This window comes from Scyliorhinus canicula, chromosome 4 (genome assembly GCF_902713615.1).
Source record: "Scyliorhinus canicula chromosome 4, sScyCan1.1, whole genome shotgun sequence".
Classification (NCBI taxonomy): Eukaryota; Metazoa; Chordata; class Chondrichthyes; order Carcharhiniformes; family Scyliorhinidae; genus Scyliorhinus; species Scyliorhinus canicula.
In genome coordinates this window covers 10,274,405-10,291,233 of record NC_052149.1, presented here as the reverse complement: position 1 = coordinate 10,291,233, position 16,829 = coordinate 10,274,405, and the positions used below count along the sequence as shown (strand labels likewise).

The window sequence follows — 16,829 nt, the reverse complement described above, 5'->3', positions numbered from 1 at the left end:
TGACCTTTTGTGTAGACTGTCGGTCAAATAATTTTTTTTATATATATATATATATATAAAATATAAGAAGTGAGCTCCTACTGTTAAAGAAAGGAAGGTCAGAGAACATTCGGTGAGGAAAATAGGAAGGATTGAATTGAAACATCTGTAGGACTTGGACATGTTTCACATATCGTGAATTTACAGGTCATTGAATACAGAACTGTCCTTGAGCACACAGAAGAGAAAGCTGGGCACTTGGGTAAAGGAAGTCTAGAGGGACGAGCTTTTTAGTTTTTCGAGGGAGTTGATAGAATGAGCAGATGCATAGGGATGTGGGAGAGGCAGTCTATCCCTCTTCCGTATGAATTAAAAGCGGAGGGAAGGACCAAGTTATCCTGCCGTACTAACCAAAATGGCTTTGAGTGGGTCTGTTCAGCTCAAACCAACATCCCGTCGTGACACCCTAGTGACACAATGTTCTCTGTTCCTAATCCATGCCCACTTCTCTTATCAGGAGAGAGGAGAGGTCCGGGGTTGACATCTGTAAACAACTGGTGTCACTGAACGAGTGAGCATTCATGTGTATTTTGAGATACTGTTGTGTGGCAACTTCATTCCCGGGGGGGGGGGGGGGGGGGGGGCGGGGAGCGAACAGTGAATCCATTCCCATTTGCACCTGCGAGTTATCGTTTAGCTGCATTAACTTTTATGTTGAATCTGATGGGAAAAAGTTTGCAGAATATTTCTTGGCTGTAATGTGCCTGGTACAGGGATGCATACCTTTACTCCAGACTTCACCATTTGAAGCAACACTTCACACAGAGCCCAACTGAGTGCTCGGAACTTACTTTTTTCTTTTCACTTTAAGAATGGGTATCCTTGGTTAATATGTGCAGCGAACAAAATTTGCATTGTCATAGTTTGAAAGCTTGAACTACAGCAGCTTGCATTGGTTGTAACACTGTTGTGTCATAAACCACCCCTCCCCTTCCAAATAGGAGCGTTATCAAAAACAACTTTGACGTTGAGCTGCTAAAATTTACACAAGGACAAGTGACCAAACGTTTGTTCAAAGAGGTGGGTTTAAGGGAGTGTCATGAAGAAGGAGAGTTTTCATTTCATTCAGTTGCGGGAGGCGAGTGTTGTTGGCAAGTTGAGGCAGGCAGGGAGGAAAGGAAATTAAGAGCTTAGGGCCCCCAACAGCTGAAAACATGGTGGAGCGATTAAAGTTGAGGATGTGCAAGAGGCCAGAATTGGAGGAGGGCAGAGATTTGAGGATTGTAGGACTGAAGAATATTGCAGTGGAAAGGAGGGGACAATTCCATGGAAGGGGTTGAAATCAAGGATGCGAGAACTTTAAATTGAGGCCTTGTTGAATTGGGGGCCTATGTAGGTCAGTGAGGAGACCAGTGATAGGTTGATCAAGACTTGGTACAGGTTAGGACATGGGCAGCAAAGCGTTAGGTGAGCTCAGTTATAAGGAGGGTGAAAGATAAGAGACAGCCGAGGAGAGCGTTGGAATAGTCGCTTTGAGATGTGAGCAAGCCAGAGATGTCAGCAGCAGATGATGTGAGACAATTGTGGAGTCTTCCTGTGCTATGGACATATCTGGGGTTTGCTGATCTTGTGGACATGCGGTTGGCAGCACATCCCGGGGTCAGGATGCCAGGATTGTGAATGGTCCTATTTGGATAGTAGCTGGGGAGAGGTTTGGAGTCAGTGGCTCAGGAGCAGAAATTCTACTCTCCCAGTACTGAATATTGAACAAGAGGTGTGACAAATTGTACACAGTGGAGAGGGAAAGAGACGTGGAGGTGATGCATAGCTGAATCATAGTATGAGACTAAACAGCTGTAATGGTCATTCAGATCATTGTGGCTGTAATGACTCTAGCCAATTAATCCCACTTGCTTGGTTAAAGAAGTGGATTTTAAGGAGTATTTGAGACCAGAAACAGTCTTTATTTATAGCTTGGAGCAAGTAGGATTTGCGGGAAGAGTTCAGGCAGCCCGCATGCGGGATAGCTTGCGTTCTGGCTCTGGCAAGACGACATTCATTTATACACCCTATTTATTAACCTAGATTGCTGTGAATTACTTTGCATCCAAGAGCCCAATCCTGCGACAGGACATTCACCCAGCTCCACATATACTCCATAGCCTATTTTCATCGTTTTACTCACTCTCCATACCTCTCCTCCAGCAACAACCTAATTCCCTTTTTCACAGAATTTACACCACCAGTTTCAACATTGATTTATGGGAGATACTTCCACAGGCTTGACAAACCTCTCCGTCGAAAGAACATTGATTGCTGACCTTTACTTCTGTGATCAGGTTAAATTTGTTTTGTCTCATTACATTCTTTTCAACCTGAGAAACAATCTTATCGCTATTTACCTTGCCATCGCTCTGCATTTAGCTCAGTTGGCTGGGCGGCTGGCTCGTGATGCAGAGCGAGGCCAACGGCGAGGGTTCAATTCCCGTACTGGCTGTGGGTATTCGTGAAGGCCCTGCCTTCTTCTCAACCTTGCCCTTCGCCTGAGGTGTTGTGACGCTCAGGTTTAAATCACCACCAGTCAGCCCACCCCCATCAAAGGGGAAAGCAGATTATGGTCACCTGGGTCTTTGGAAACTTTACCTTGCTCTACATAATGCTGAAGACCTATTTTCAGGTTATCTTTTAACCTTAATGGGCAGCACGGTAGCACAAGTGGATAGCACTGTGGCTTCACAGCGCCAGGGTCCCAGGTTCGATTCCCCGCTGGGTCACTGTCTGTGCAGAGTCTGCGCGTTCTCCCCGTGTCTGCATGCGTTTCCTCCGGGTGCTCCGGTTTCCACCCACAGTCCAAAGATGTGCAGGTTAGGTGGATTGGCCATGCTAAATTGCCCTTCGTGTCTGGGTTACAGGAATAGGGTGGAAGTGAGGGCTTAAGTGGGTCAGTGCAGACTCAATGGGCCGAATGGCCTTCTGCACTGTATGTTCTTTGAGTGGAGAAATGCTTTGCCTGACTTTTCCCAGGTTCGTCGTTGCGTCTATATCCAGTGGGGTCACGATTGGTGTATCCATAATGAAGCCCCAGATCTTAATGAGTTAAAATTGTCAGTTATTCAAGCCTCTTCCTCGAGGCGCTCACACTGCAATGTTTCTGTCAGGATCTGTAATTAAGGAATGAGCCCAAACCTGGGTCCTTCTGACCGAGATCAAGTAAAGAAATCAAGAAAGAACTTTTACTGCTACCACGAGGTGAGGACCATCCCAATGCCAGAAACAAGAGAGCACTTTCTTGACGTGTAATCACTGTTGCAATGGGTCAGCCATTGAGTGTAGGAAGATCCAAAGATGTGCAGGTTAGGTGGATTGGCCATGCTGAATTGCCCTTGGGTTAGGTGGGGTGACTGGGTTACAGGGATAGGGTGGAGGTGCAGACTCGATGGGCCGAATGGCCTCCTTCTGCACTGTAAATTCTTTGATTCTATCCCAGAAGCAACACTGAAAAATGAAATGATGCCCACGGTGGCCAGGATTCTCCGGCTCTGCCAACGGCAGACATCATCACGGTTGACAGCTGTTTAACGCTCCAAACATTACCATGGTACCCAGGCCGTGGGTGGGGAGGGGGGGCATGCTGCAGAAAAACCCATTCAGTGGCTTTGTGATGCTGATTGACTCCATATTGGCCAGAATATCGGTACGAAAGCCCAAGATCATCTTTGAGTTGCCATGGTTGGAGGATCTTTGGTGCCCACCTGGACAGGGGAGCCTTACCTTCACGTCTCGTTGGTAGTTGTAAGTGTTGAAGGAGGTGCACTTGAGTTTGGAAATTTCGAGAAAAGTAGTGTAGAATGTTGGGGAAAAGTAGCAAAGACTATTGGTGTTTGAAAGGCATAAGAAGGGTTAATTTCCCACGGTCTAAAGTTTGGAAACTTCACCAAATATCTCCAGTTGCCCCAAATCTTGTTCTGAGCAAGTGATCTGCCTGTGTTGAGAATGTTTGTTCTTTTTTACATGTATGGAATGTGAGCTTCGCTGGCTAGGCCAACATTTATTGCTCATCACCAATTGCCCTTGAGAAGGTGGTGGTGAGCTGCCTTGAACCAAAGGACACTCTGTGGTGTAGGTACACCCACAGTGCTGTCAGGTAGTGAGTTCCGGGATTTTGATCCAGCAACAGTGAAGGAACGCCAATGTATTTCCAAGTGAAGATGGCGGGCAACTTGTCGGGGAACCTCCAGGTGGTGGGGTTCCCAGGTATCTGCTGCCCTCTTCTTTCTAGATGGTAGTGGTCATGGGTTTGGAAGGTGCTGCCTAAGGAGCCTTATTGAGCTACTGCAGTGCATCTTGTGGATGATGCACACAGCTGCTGCTGCATCGGTGGTGGAGGGAGTGAATGTTTGTGGATGGGGTGCCAATCAAGCGGGGCTGCTTTGTCCTGAATGGCGTTGATCTGTTTATGTTGTTGGAGCTGTACTAGCCCAGCAAGTGGAGAGTATTCCAACACACTCCGGACTTGTGCCTTGTAGGTGGTGGACCGGCTTTGGAGAGTCAGAAGGTGAGATACTCTCTGTAGGATTCTTAGCCTTTGACCTGCTCTTATAGCCACAGTATCTAAATGGCTAGTCCAGTTCAGTTTCTGGTCAGTGGTAAGCCCAGAACGTTGAGAGTGGGGGATTCAGTGACAGTTGAATGCCATTGAATGTCATGGGGTGAAGGGTTGCCGGTTGTTGCCCCATTCTCCAGCTGCCAATGGAAACAGAACTTGCGATCGAAAGAGCAAATGTCTGCCGTTATGTAGAAAAGTTAAAGGCAATAAAATGTCCTAAAATATTTCACAGGAACATTATCAGGACAAAAACTTGCCCTGGGACAAAGATGGAACATTAGGACAGATGACCGAAAGTTTGATGAATGAGTTAGCTTTTAAGGAACATGTTAAAAGTGGAGAGATTATGGGGAGGCAGAGAAATGTAGAGAGAATATTTGAAGACTGAGAGCCTAGGCTGGTGTTTCTCAAACGGAAAGACTCATTTTCACAGTTACAGACCTTCCATCTGAATTCCAACTCTCATACCACAAAAATGCTGCACATGAGGAGTGTTTCAACAATGCTTTTATTAAAACAGGTATTTATATTCGTACTGCTCTCGCCCCTCCTCCATATGTGTTGCCAGCCCTCTTCCGTGAGACAGCCCGTTCATTCTGTACTTCAGATGTGGAGGCTACACTTGCGCTGCCATCTCTCACTTACCAATTGCTTTGCAGAGCCCCGAGAAGTCTCTGCACGGACCTAACAGTGGCCCACATTAAACCCATTGCGATTCGACGTTATTTGCCTCTGAAATGGCTCGGAGTTCAAGCTGCAACATTCACAGCGAAATGTCAGAAGTTGAGACACTGGATTCACTCTGAAAGCAGTTTTAGATTTCCTGTCGTCTCTCCCCTTTGTTTACTTTGGCAGTTCTATTTCACTCACCACGGGAGCTTTCTGCTGCCTGGTTTGTGTGCACAGGAGCTGTAGAATTAATTATATCATGTTCAAATAGCGACAAATGGAGTCTGCAGCTCTGATCATTCTTAAACCAAAACCCTTCTTTTCCCATCAAAAAGTACTTTTATGTCCACTCGCTCGTGATGGTTGAAATGTGCTGCTCAATAGAATGGAAAAGCAAAGTGTCTTTGGCTTCAAAGCAAAGGAAGATAACAGCATCATCAGCTTGCTCTGATATCACAATTTGCATCCAAACCTCTGCTGCCTGTGGTCTCATTGTATTAAGCCCTCTCACCGTTACTCTTCTGCTCACTGACTGATCTTAACTCCCAGTCTGATGACGCCTTCATCTTAAAATTCACGCCCTTGTTTAGAAATTCTCCCATGGCCTGGCACCTACCTATCTCCAAGAACGCTCCACTCCTCCAGTTTGGTGTCTTCCACATCCCCGGTTTTTCATTACTCCACTTCTTTTTGGCAATGCCTTCAGCTGCTGCGTCCTCGAATCCTGGTCACTCTATACGCTCTGTCCGTACAACATGTACAGGATGCAGATGATTCTCTGACTTGTACTTTTCACAAGGAAGACTCAACACTAAGGTTAATCACTAGGTTGATCCCAGAGTTGAGGGGGGGGGGGGGGGGGGGGGGGGTTGGATTACGAGGAGAGGCTGAGTAGACTGGGACTGTACTCGTTGGACTTTAGAAGGATGCGGGAGGGGATTGTTGTGTTACGTAATTTGGAATAACACAAGCTGCCACTTGATGCAGTTTTGAGTAAAAGATGCTCCAGACTTTGAAGTGAGTTCAATGTGTTTTAATGAACTATTAGCACAGTTCTCAATGAGATTGACTCTCTGCTAATCTAAATGTAGGCACTCAGTCTAACTGAACCAGCCTTGCTCTAAGCCACGTGCTGGGGTGTGATGCTGAGGATACACGCTGTCTCACTCTGTAGATGTTGGTCTGTGGAAAGAGGCGGGCGTGAGTGCCTCACCCCTTTTATAGTGAGATACCACCCCTGAGTGTCCTGACTGCTCATTGGTCGTGTCCTCATTCTGTGTGTTCATTAGCTGCATGTTTGCATATCATGACAGGGATCTTATAGAAACATATAAAATTATGAAGGGAATAGATACAATAGATGCGGGGAGGTTGTTTCCACTGGCAGGCGAAAGCAGAACTAGGGGGGCATAGCCTCAAAATAAAGGGAAGTAGATTTAGGACTGAGCTAAGGAGGAACTTCTTCATCAAAAGGGTTGTGAATCTATGGAATTCCCTGCCCAGTGAAGCAGTTGAGGCTCCTTCATTAAATGTTTTCAAGATAAGATAGATAGGTTTTTGAAGAATAAAGAGTTAGGGTGTTCGGGCCAGAAAGTGGAGCTGAGTCCACAAAAGATCAGCCATGATCTCATTGAATGGCAGAGCAGGCTAGAAGGCCTACTCCTGCTCCTAGTTCTTATGTTCAAAGAAACACTGGATCATGGAACACTCTCTTCTTGTACTTCTTGTACCTGTCCATAAGTATTGAATCGAGAGACTAAGAACTTGGAGAAGGGAAGCTTGGTAATGAGGAATTAACTAATGAGGTAAAAACATTAAAACAGACAGCAGAATCAGCAAATCAGACAGAGAAGGAAACTAGGATAACATGCCAGAACAAGACTGCTGAAATGGCCACGTGGATGGAAAACCACAACCACCAATATAATAATATGGTCGATGAAAAAGATGCTGAATTGAAATGCTGGAAAGAGAAGAAACTTCATCACATGACTTAAGTACCAGAAACAGAGTACCCTGATCATTTCTTCACATCTGACAAACCAAGATTGTGAAAGAACTGTAAAGGCATGAGGTTTTGTTGCACTGTGATGATATGTGCCTGCATGTATTATAATGTGAGGTGCTCGGCAGAACAAGGTCAGTGTGGGACTGGAGTGTCGCTCCGCCCACAGACTGATGCATGTAGCCACACAATCAGAGAACAATTTAGGACAGAACTCAGTATGCAGCAAGCCTGCACGAAACACCTCCACATTTGGAACTGTACATAGAACCATGGGAAAGTTACAGCACAGAAGGAGTTAAAGCCTACCAATAAAGGTGTTTATATTTAAACATGCAAGCCTCAAGATTTTATCAATGGGCCATCACCACAGTAAAAATAAAAAAAAACATATTAAGTACATAACATGAAACTTCGGTCGTTATATCCCTTGAATTATTTGCTCTTAAGTGGACCTCTGTCGTACTATGTGGAGGTGGAAGGACAGATTGTTCGTAAATATGTGAACCACTTGAGGAGTAGAAAGATGCTCCAACAGTTAGTGTTGCCATCAAGAAATATCCTCCAACTTGTACGCACCAAAGTACCTGATCCTGACATAAGTAATGTGACCATGGAAGCAAATAGTAATGAATCGCCTGAGCGAGAAGAGTTCGTTAGGGCAACAGGGTAGCATGGTGGTTAGCATAAATGCTTCACAGCTCCAGGGTCCCAGGTTCTATTCCCGGCTGGGTCACTGTCTGTGTGGAGTCTGCACGTCCTCCCCCTGTGTGCGTGGGTTTCCTCCGGGTGCTCCGGTTTCCTCCCACAGTCCAAAGATGTGCGGGTTAGGTGGATTGGCCATGCTAAATTGCCCGGAGTGTCCTAATAAAAGTAAGGTTAAGGGGGGGGGGGTTGTTGGGTTACGGGTATAGGGTGGATACGTGGGTTTGAGTAGGGTGATCATGGCTCGGCACAACATTGAGGGCCGAAGGGCCTATTCTGTGCTGTACTGTTCTATGTTATTGGAGTTTCTGTTTAATGTCGATCCTGTGGAAGCTTCTAAGACAGCAGAATTACACCGCTCTTCAAGAAACAGGAAAACACCTCAAAGACTCGATTTATAATTGTCCAACTCATGTATACAATGTTCGCTAATATTTAGGACCGAGTGAATTAGTTATTGAAGATTGTATAACGGACTTAAAGGGGGAGGGATGTGGTGATTGTCCCTTTTAGCCCAACATTGCAGATTAAGTGTCATCTGGCTTGAGGACCAATCGGGACTGAGATTGGGTAAGCACCTCAAAGGGGTGGAGCTCTTAGGCAGGAGAACTGTAGAGAACAAGCTGCAGACATGTGGCTGCTGAACAATTACTATTAATAAATCCTTTTGGAGAACTTAATGAAGCCTCTGAAAGTGCATCTTTACAATCAGGACCTAACTTTTCCCTTTCCTTGCCCAGGGGCTGTGAAGCCAAGTCAAGCCACAGCAGACAAGATCTGGCAACATAGCACAAATCAGGAACAGATGCTGGGCCTCTCGGCTATACTAGGAGTATTGACCGTTGTATCAATGGTGGGGGCATAGCATTTGTTGAAGTCAATGCGACTAAGAGAAGATGGGGAGCTGAAATATGTAGCAATAACTATATTAAAGAAAGGCTTGCATTTATACACTGTCTTTCACAGGAAATTCCAATGCATTTTAGAGCCAATGGAGCACTTTTGAAATGTGGTCACTGCTGTAATGTAGCAGCGTGGCAACCTATTTGTGCACAGTAAGCTCCCACAAAAGCCACAATATGGTCGGATAATCTGGATTCAGTGATGTTCAATTGAGGGATAGCTATTGACTAGGACACCAGGGAGAATTTTGTCTGCTCCTCTTCTTCCAATTTACGCCAAGGGATTCTTGATGCTCACCTAAGAAACTACTGGTTTCACCTCCTATCCGAAAGGGGTTACCCAACCGTACTGAGACCTTTGTGCTCAAGGGTCTGGAGTTGGATTGTTAAAGGTTTCGCTCTCCCAGGTGGCCACAGTTTTGATGACACTGATGACATGTTTTTGACGGACCGTAATCTTTCATGGGACCTGACTCCCTGAATGCTTTGAATTGTTCGCAAGGTGCGTCACAAAGGGAAGACAGACGTCCCATAGTGGCTTTCCAGTGTTTGCCGGCCAAAGTATTTCCTTTAACTGGGGCACATTCTGACCGCCTAACTCCGTCTCATTGTGCTGCTTTCTGAGTTATACTTTCATGTTGTCTCCGTTGTTTGTTTTGACTTACTTATTTGCCGGGGTCAGTAAAGGTTGGGGCGCAACAATAGAAGGAGCTCGGAGAGGAGAGGAGTTAAGGAAACAAGGGAGCCAGTCTAAACACAGAGCGTAGGATCAGGTTGCAGCTAAAAACTTCCTAAGTAGTTGCACTCTGTGATATCTGATCAGTCTCCTGCCTGTAAAATACTCCCATCAGCAAGAAAGGATTGTTGCCAGTCTGTCGAAGGTGGTCCGCAGAGAGCCGGGTCATTGGGGACTGAAATACCAGCAGTGATCCACCTTTTAAATTTACTTGCAGGGGACGGGATATGCATTACCTGTTTGTTTATTTGTTTGCTAGACTGACTGTCTTTGTAGCTAGTTTAGTCCCCAATTACATGGTCTGAAAACCACTTCTGTCACCAGTCTCTCCTCATTTCTCAGTAAGCGCAAAAGGCTCGGAAGCTCCATTAGAGGTTAGTTTGTTTGCAGAGTTATTTTCACAGGGACCTGCGTGGTTGATCAATCAGGAGGCTTGTATTTACCCTCCCAGCTTTCTGTATTGATCGGTTGGAGAATGCTGTCTCTCCAATACTTGCTACACCATTTGTGGTTGTCCCGTATGCTCAGGAATTCCCTCCCTGAGCTCCTCCACCTCTATACCTCTGACCCGCTTGCCTTGTTTTTTCACAATACACTTTAATGATCTGGAGGAAGGAACTGAAGGCAATGTTGCTAAGTTTGCAGATGATACAAAGATCTGCAGAGGGACAGGTTGAGGAAGCAGGGGGACTGTAGAATGATTTTGACAGGCTAGGAGAGTGGGCAAAGAAGTGGCAGATGGAATACAACGTGGAAAGTGTAAGGTTATGCACTTTGAAAGGAGAAATGGAGGCATTGACTATTTTCTAAATGGTGAAATGCTTATGAAATCAGAAGCACAAAGGGACTTGGGAGTCCTTGTTCATGATTCTCTTAAGGTTAACATGCAGGTTCAATAGGCAGTTAGGAAGGCAAATGCAATGTTAGCATTCATGTCGAGAGGGCTAGAATACAAGACCATGGATGTTCTTCTGAGGCTCTATAAAGCTCTGGTCAGACCCCATTTGGACTATTGTGAGCAGTTTTGGGCCCCGTATCTAAGGAAGGATGTGCTGGTCTTGGAAAGAGTCTAGAGGAGGTTCACAAGAATGATCCCTGGAATGAAGATCTTGTTGTATGAGGAACAGTTGAGGACTCTGGGTCTGTACTCATTGGAGTTTAGAAGGATGATGGGGGGGGGGGGGGGGGGACCATATTGAAACTTACAGGATACTGCGAGGCTGAATAGAGTGGACGTGGAGAGGATGTTTCCACTTGCAGGAAAAACTAGAACCAGAGGACACCATCTCAAAATAAAGGGACGATTCTTTGAAACAGAGATGAGGAGGAATTTCTTCAGCCAGAGGGTGGTGAATCTGTGGAACTCTTTGCCGCAGAAATCTGTGGAGGCCAAATCACTGAGTGTCTTTAAGACAAAGATAGATAGGTTCTTGATTAATAAGGGGATCAGTGGTTATGGGGAGAAAGCAGGAGAATGGGGATGAGAAAAATATCAGCCATGATTGAATGGCGGAGCAGACTTGATGGGCCGAGTGGCCTAATTCTGCTCCTGGATCTTATGGTCTTGTGGTTTTCTATTAAGATACTTCTTCAACTTCCCTCTTCTGGTCATCTGTCCTAATATCACTTGATGTGGCTCAGCGTCACAGGTTGCCTCAAAATGCACTCCGCCTGAAGTACCTTGTGACATTGCGATGTTTAAGGTGTTGTATAAATGCAAACTGGTGTCGAGGCGAGTGACCTTCGCACAGGCAGATGCAGATCTGGGAATGGAAGACAGCATTTACACTTTAAAAAAAACAATATTCATTCATGGGATTTGGTATTTACTGACCATTTATTGCCCATCCCTAATTGTCTTTGAAATGGTGATAATGAGAGCTGCCTTCTTGAACTGTTGCAATCCATGTGTTATAGGAACGCCGGCGAGCCTTCTGAAGTTTATTTTTAAAATTCATTTATTTGGGTGTCGCTGGCTAGGCCAACATTTATTGCCCATGTCTCATTGCCCTTGAGAAAGATTGGATTGGATTGGCTTTGTTTATTGGCACGTGTACCGAGGTACTGTGAAAATTATCTTTCTGCGAGCAGCTTAAACAGTTCATTTAGTATATGAATAGAAACTAAAACAAAAATAAAATACATAATAGGGCAACACAAGGTGCACAATGTAAATACATACACACCGGCATCAGGTGAAGCATACAGGAGTGTAGTATTAATCAGAGCAGTCCATTAGAGGGTCATTTAGGAGTCTGGTGACAGCGGGGAAGAAGCTGTTTTTGAATCTGTTCGTGCGTGTTCTCGGACTTCTGTATCTCCTGCCCGATGGAAGAAGTTGGAAGAGTGAGTAAGCCAGGTGGGAGGGGTCTTTGATTATGCTGCCCGCTTTCCCCAGGCAGCGGGAGGTGTAGATGGAGTCAATGGATGGGGTCCCTACTGGGCACCGGGCAGAACGATGTTTTGGTCTACACTGCTTGCTTTTAGGGACCGAGTGTCGGGAAGACATTGAAAGGATTTGTTTTAATGTTCAACTCTCCAAGATGGTTTCTTTCATCAGAACGGGACACAAGATTGAGGTTCACTCACTGTTCCAACAATAGGTCACTTGTTAAAGATCTTTAATTCAGAAAACAATCCTTCCTATGGTACTTTGATTGATGCCTCAGCAGTGACAGATTGCACTATTTCTTTATTTCAGACTTGAAGAGTAATGAAGCGAGCCATTAGCATCTGTTGCACGAAACATCAGTAACCAGATGTGTCAAACAGTGTCTGCCAAAAATAAAAAGAGATTAATGGTGAAGAAGATGTCATCAGCTGTCTGGAAACTTTGGGCTCTGTGGTGCTTTATTGTCCTCGGCGGGTGGTTACCGTTTACGAAAGGTAAGATCTGGATCTTGCTGTTCAACGTTGACAATGTGGCAAAGCTGTTGTTTGTAAATGTGTTCACAAAACTCATTCCGCCGCCTACACCTGGGGTTTACCTACTGCCTGTGCCCTAACTTACAGCGACTCCCTTTGCTCAAGAGAAAAATTCAACTTACAATTCAAGATACAAAATCTTTACAGGGCTTGGCAGGCTGGATGAAGGAAGGTTACAGGAAAGGGTGGGGGGGCAGGGTGATGTCGAAGCAGAGTGTGGGGTGGGGTGGAGGGGTGGGCAGGTCATTTAGGACTGAGATGAGGAGGAATTCCGTCACACAGAGCCTGGTGAATCTCTAGAATTCTGTACCCCTGAGGACTGTGGGGGCTCAGCCATTGTGTATGTTCAAGACTGAGCTGAGATCGAGACATATCTGCATATTGAAGATATTGAGAGATACAGGGACAGTGAGGAAATATGACGTTGGGGTAGACGATCGGCCATGATCTAGTTGAATTGAGGAGCAGGCTTTGGGGCCGAATGGCCTACTGCTTCTATTTCCTATATTCCCTTCACCTATTCCCCCCCCCCCCCCCCCCCCCCCCCCCGTATTTGAGCATTGCCTTGCTTTAAAATTCTGTCTTGTTTTCACTCCCTCATGGCCTCTTCGTGAGATATAACCGTTACTCTGGAGATAATGAACGATCTGAGCTAAATTCGCTCAGTAGCAACCGCAGTGCAAACTCTATAGATTCTGTGAAGACTGGAGGCTGACATCTCCTGTTTTGTTATCGAATCGCTCTGATTGGTTTGGCAAAGCTGACAAGTTCATCTTGACTTTGCCATCAATTGTGGGAAGTCCAGCATTCAGGATCTGGCATTTCCAAGAGGAGCAGGAAGAACCTTTCAGCCCAGGCATGCTGAAACCAAATTCAGGACCTATCCTTTGTGCTAGCTCAGGACAACAAACGTCATCGACGCAGGGGAGGACATTCTCATGATAGTGTGGTTCGGCTGCTTGCTGCCCTAACCTTGTAATCCAAAGATGTGTGGGTTAGGTGGATTAGCCATGATAAATTGCCCCGTAGTGAGTGTGCGGTAGCACAGTGGTTAGCTCTGTTGCTTCACAGCGCCAGGGACCTGGGTTCGATTCCTGGCTTGGGTGACTGTGCGGAGTCTGCACGTTCTCTCGTGTCTGCGTGGGTTTCCTCCGGATGCTCTGGTTTTCTCCCACAGTCCAAAGATGTGCGGGTTAGGTGGATTGGTCACGCTAAATTGCCCCGTAGTGTCCAAAAGTTAGTTGGGGTTGCTGGGTTACGGGGATAGGGTGGAGGTGTGGGCTTAAGTAGGGTGCTCTTTCACGGGCCGGTGTAGACACGATGGGCCAAATGCACTATAAATTCTATGATTCTATGAAAAGATGTGCAGGTTACGTGGATTGGCCATGATAAATTGCCCCTTAGTGAGTCAAAAGATGTGCAGGTTAGGTGGAGTTACAGGATAGGGCGGGGAGGGTGTGTGGGCCCAGATAGAGTGCTTTTTCGTAGGGTTGATGGGCTGAATGGCCTTCTTCTGTACTGTCGGGATTCTATGGAAAAGATAGGCTGACTTCCATTTATATAGTGGCTTTCACCACTACAGGGCATCCCAAACTGTGTTACATCCAGTTAGGGCGGCACGGTAGCACAGTGGTTAGCACAGTTGCTTCACAGCTCCAGGGTCCCAGGTTCGATTCCCGGCTTGGGTCACTGTCTGTGCGGAATCTGCACGTTCTCCCCGTGTCAGCGTGGGTTTCCTCCGGGTGCTCCGGTTTCTTCCCACAAGGTGAATTGGCCGTGATCAATTGTCCTTCGTGTTCAAAAACGTTGGGTGGGGTTGCTGGGTTATGGGGCTAGGGTGGAGGCGTGGGCTTGAGTAGGGTACTCTCTCCAAGGGCCGGTGCAGACTCGATGGGCTAAATGGCCTCCTTCTGCACTGTAAATTCTATGATTCCATGAACTGTAACCACTGTATTGTAGGGAGCGCAGTAGTCAGTTTGTATCAACAGCAATGTCATAATGACCGCCTATTCTGTTTGTGTGATATCAATCAATGGATAAATATTGCTCAGAACATTGGTCCCTTCCCCTTCTTAAAATGGCGGCGTGAGATCTTTAACATTCACCTCAGAGGGTAGCCAAGAGCTCAGCTTAACAACTCGTAGCGGAAATGAGTGCCTCTGACCGTGCCAAACTCCCTGAGCACTGTGCTGGCTTCTCAGCCTTGGCTGTTTGTGCTTACATTCTGGGGATGGACGTGAAACCGGCCTTCTAAGCCAGAGGTGAGAGTTCAGCCCGCAATGAGCCTTGTTAACACCGAGGTGTCGCCGACATAGTCCACGTCTGCCCTTCAGAGCTGCAGAAAGGACAAGCGTATCTTTTGAGGCACATCTCATTTTTTATTGTGACATTGCAGCTTGTAATTCCCCGGGCGTTGTGTTCAGAGTTTGATTTTACGTCCTGTGTGTTAGTGCAATGCCAGACGCAGGCGAAAGTTCCTGACCAAACCTCATTTTTCCCAGCTGTACAGTGCAGAAGGAGGCCATTCGGCCCATTGAGGTTTTGGATCGATGCTCCGGAAGATCACCTCCGATAGGCCCACTTCCCCACGCTATCCCTGTAACCCCACCCAACCTTTGGAAACTAAGGGGCAATTTAGCGTGGCTAATCCACCTAACCTGCACATCTTTGGACTGTGGGAGGAAACCCGCACAGACACGGGGAGAAGGCGCAAACTCTACACAGTCAGGCGAGGCCGGGATTGCACTCGGGTCATTGGTGCTGTGAGGCAGAAGTGCCAACCACTGTGCCACCGTGACTTCAAGCATGTTTTCCTGGGGAGTAACTTCATTTTTAATTCATGATTGCAGAGCCATACAATTCACGGACTTGCTCCAGCACAGAATGAAGCCATTCAGCCCATAATGTCCATACTGACTCTCTGAATGAGCCATTCATCCAGCTCACTCCCCACTTTCTCCCCGCTTCTCTGCACATTCTCCCTTTCAGATTACAATTCAATGCCCTTTTGAAAAGCCTCGACCGAACCTGTCTCCACCACACTCTATGCTGGCTTATTCCAGTACTGCTAGAAAAAAGATTATTCCTCATGTTGCTGTCGTTGCTTCCAATTATTCCACGTGACACCGCATCTAATTTTTAAAAAAAAGTTAATATTTAACTGTTCGGAGATCAAAGAAATGGATTCCTTCAAAATAGTAGGCCTGATTTTGGAGGGCCGAATGAATTGAGGAATGTGGGGATAGCGCAGCAAGATGGATTTAAGGTACAAGGTAGCCATGATCTTACTGGATAGCAGGCTTGAAGGAACAAATGGCGCTACCCCTCCTACTTCTAAGTTCTTATGACACTATGTGCTAGTAGGTTGTCGATGATGCAGTGACGAGCAGGAGACCACTTAGTCCTTCGAGCCTGTTCCATCATTCAATCTTGAGATCCTTTGCCCGTATCTCTTAGCTCTCCGTTATCCAAAGGCATCATCAATGCCATTTCTGGGAGCGCATTCCAAAGTGTGTGTGTGTCCGGGAGAGGGCGGTTAGTGGTAATGTCACTGATGGGCAAACCAGAAGCTCACGTTAATGTTCTGGCGACTCGTGTTTGCAATCCCACCACATTGGCTGGTGAAAGTTGAATTCAGTTAATTATTACATTCAATAGATTAGTCTCCGTAATGATGCCATGAAACTGTAATTGGTTGTTGTAAGAATCCATCTGGTTCAATATAAACATACAAATTAAGAGCAGGAGGAGGCCGTTCGGCCCCTCGAGCCTGCTGTGCTAGTTGATCAAGATCACGGCCGATCTCATTGGGGCCTCACTCCACTTTCCTGTCTACCCCCCCTGACCCCCTTCCCCATTTTGAACTCCTTTCCCATTCTAACCTCGTCTGGCCTAATGTGATTCCAGACTCACAATAATGTGATGTAATATTGAAATGACCTCGCAAACCATTCCTTTCAAGGACAATTAGGGATGAGGGCAATAAATGTTGGCCTTGCCAGCAACACCCAGATCCCAGAAAAGGATTAAAAAAAACGCCTGGCACCCTTTGTGTGTGGAGTGTTCCCGAACTTCATTCCTAAAAGGCCTGGCTCTAGGATTGAGGCTCTGTCTCTTTGTTCCAGGGGGAGATTTTCTGGCCTCCCCGTGGAATGTTTCTTAGTGGCGGGAGGCGGGCCGTCGCTGGCCGGAAGCGGGATTTTCTCCCCCCACCGCTATCAATGGGATTTCCCATTGAAACCGCCCCACGTTGCCGGGAAACCTGCGGTGGGGGTGTGCAGTTAGTGGATCCCGCCGGCGTGA

The 16,829-nt window shown here is 46.4% G+C and overlaps 1 protein-coding gene across 39 annotated transcripts in view; it reads left to right on the top strand.

Annotated features, from left to right (window-relative positions):
* adgrl2a (adhesion G protein-coupled receptor L2a) overlaps window positions 1-16,829 on the top strand; it is a 683,083-nt gene that overhangs the window by 339,704 nt on the left and 326,550 nt on the right. For all 39 annotated transcript variants that reach the window (XM_038793693.1, XM_038793686.1, XM_038793688.1 and 36 more), the window contains one exon: window positions 12,304-12,488. In XM_038793693.1, the coding sequence (XP_038649621.1) occupies window positions 12,362-12,488 (127 nt within the window). In that variant the 5' untranslated portion in view covers window positions 12,304-12,361. The remainder of the gene's footprint in view (window positions 1-12,303; window positions 12,489-16,829) is intronic.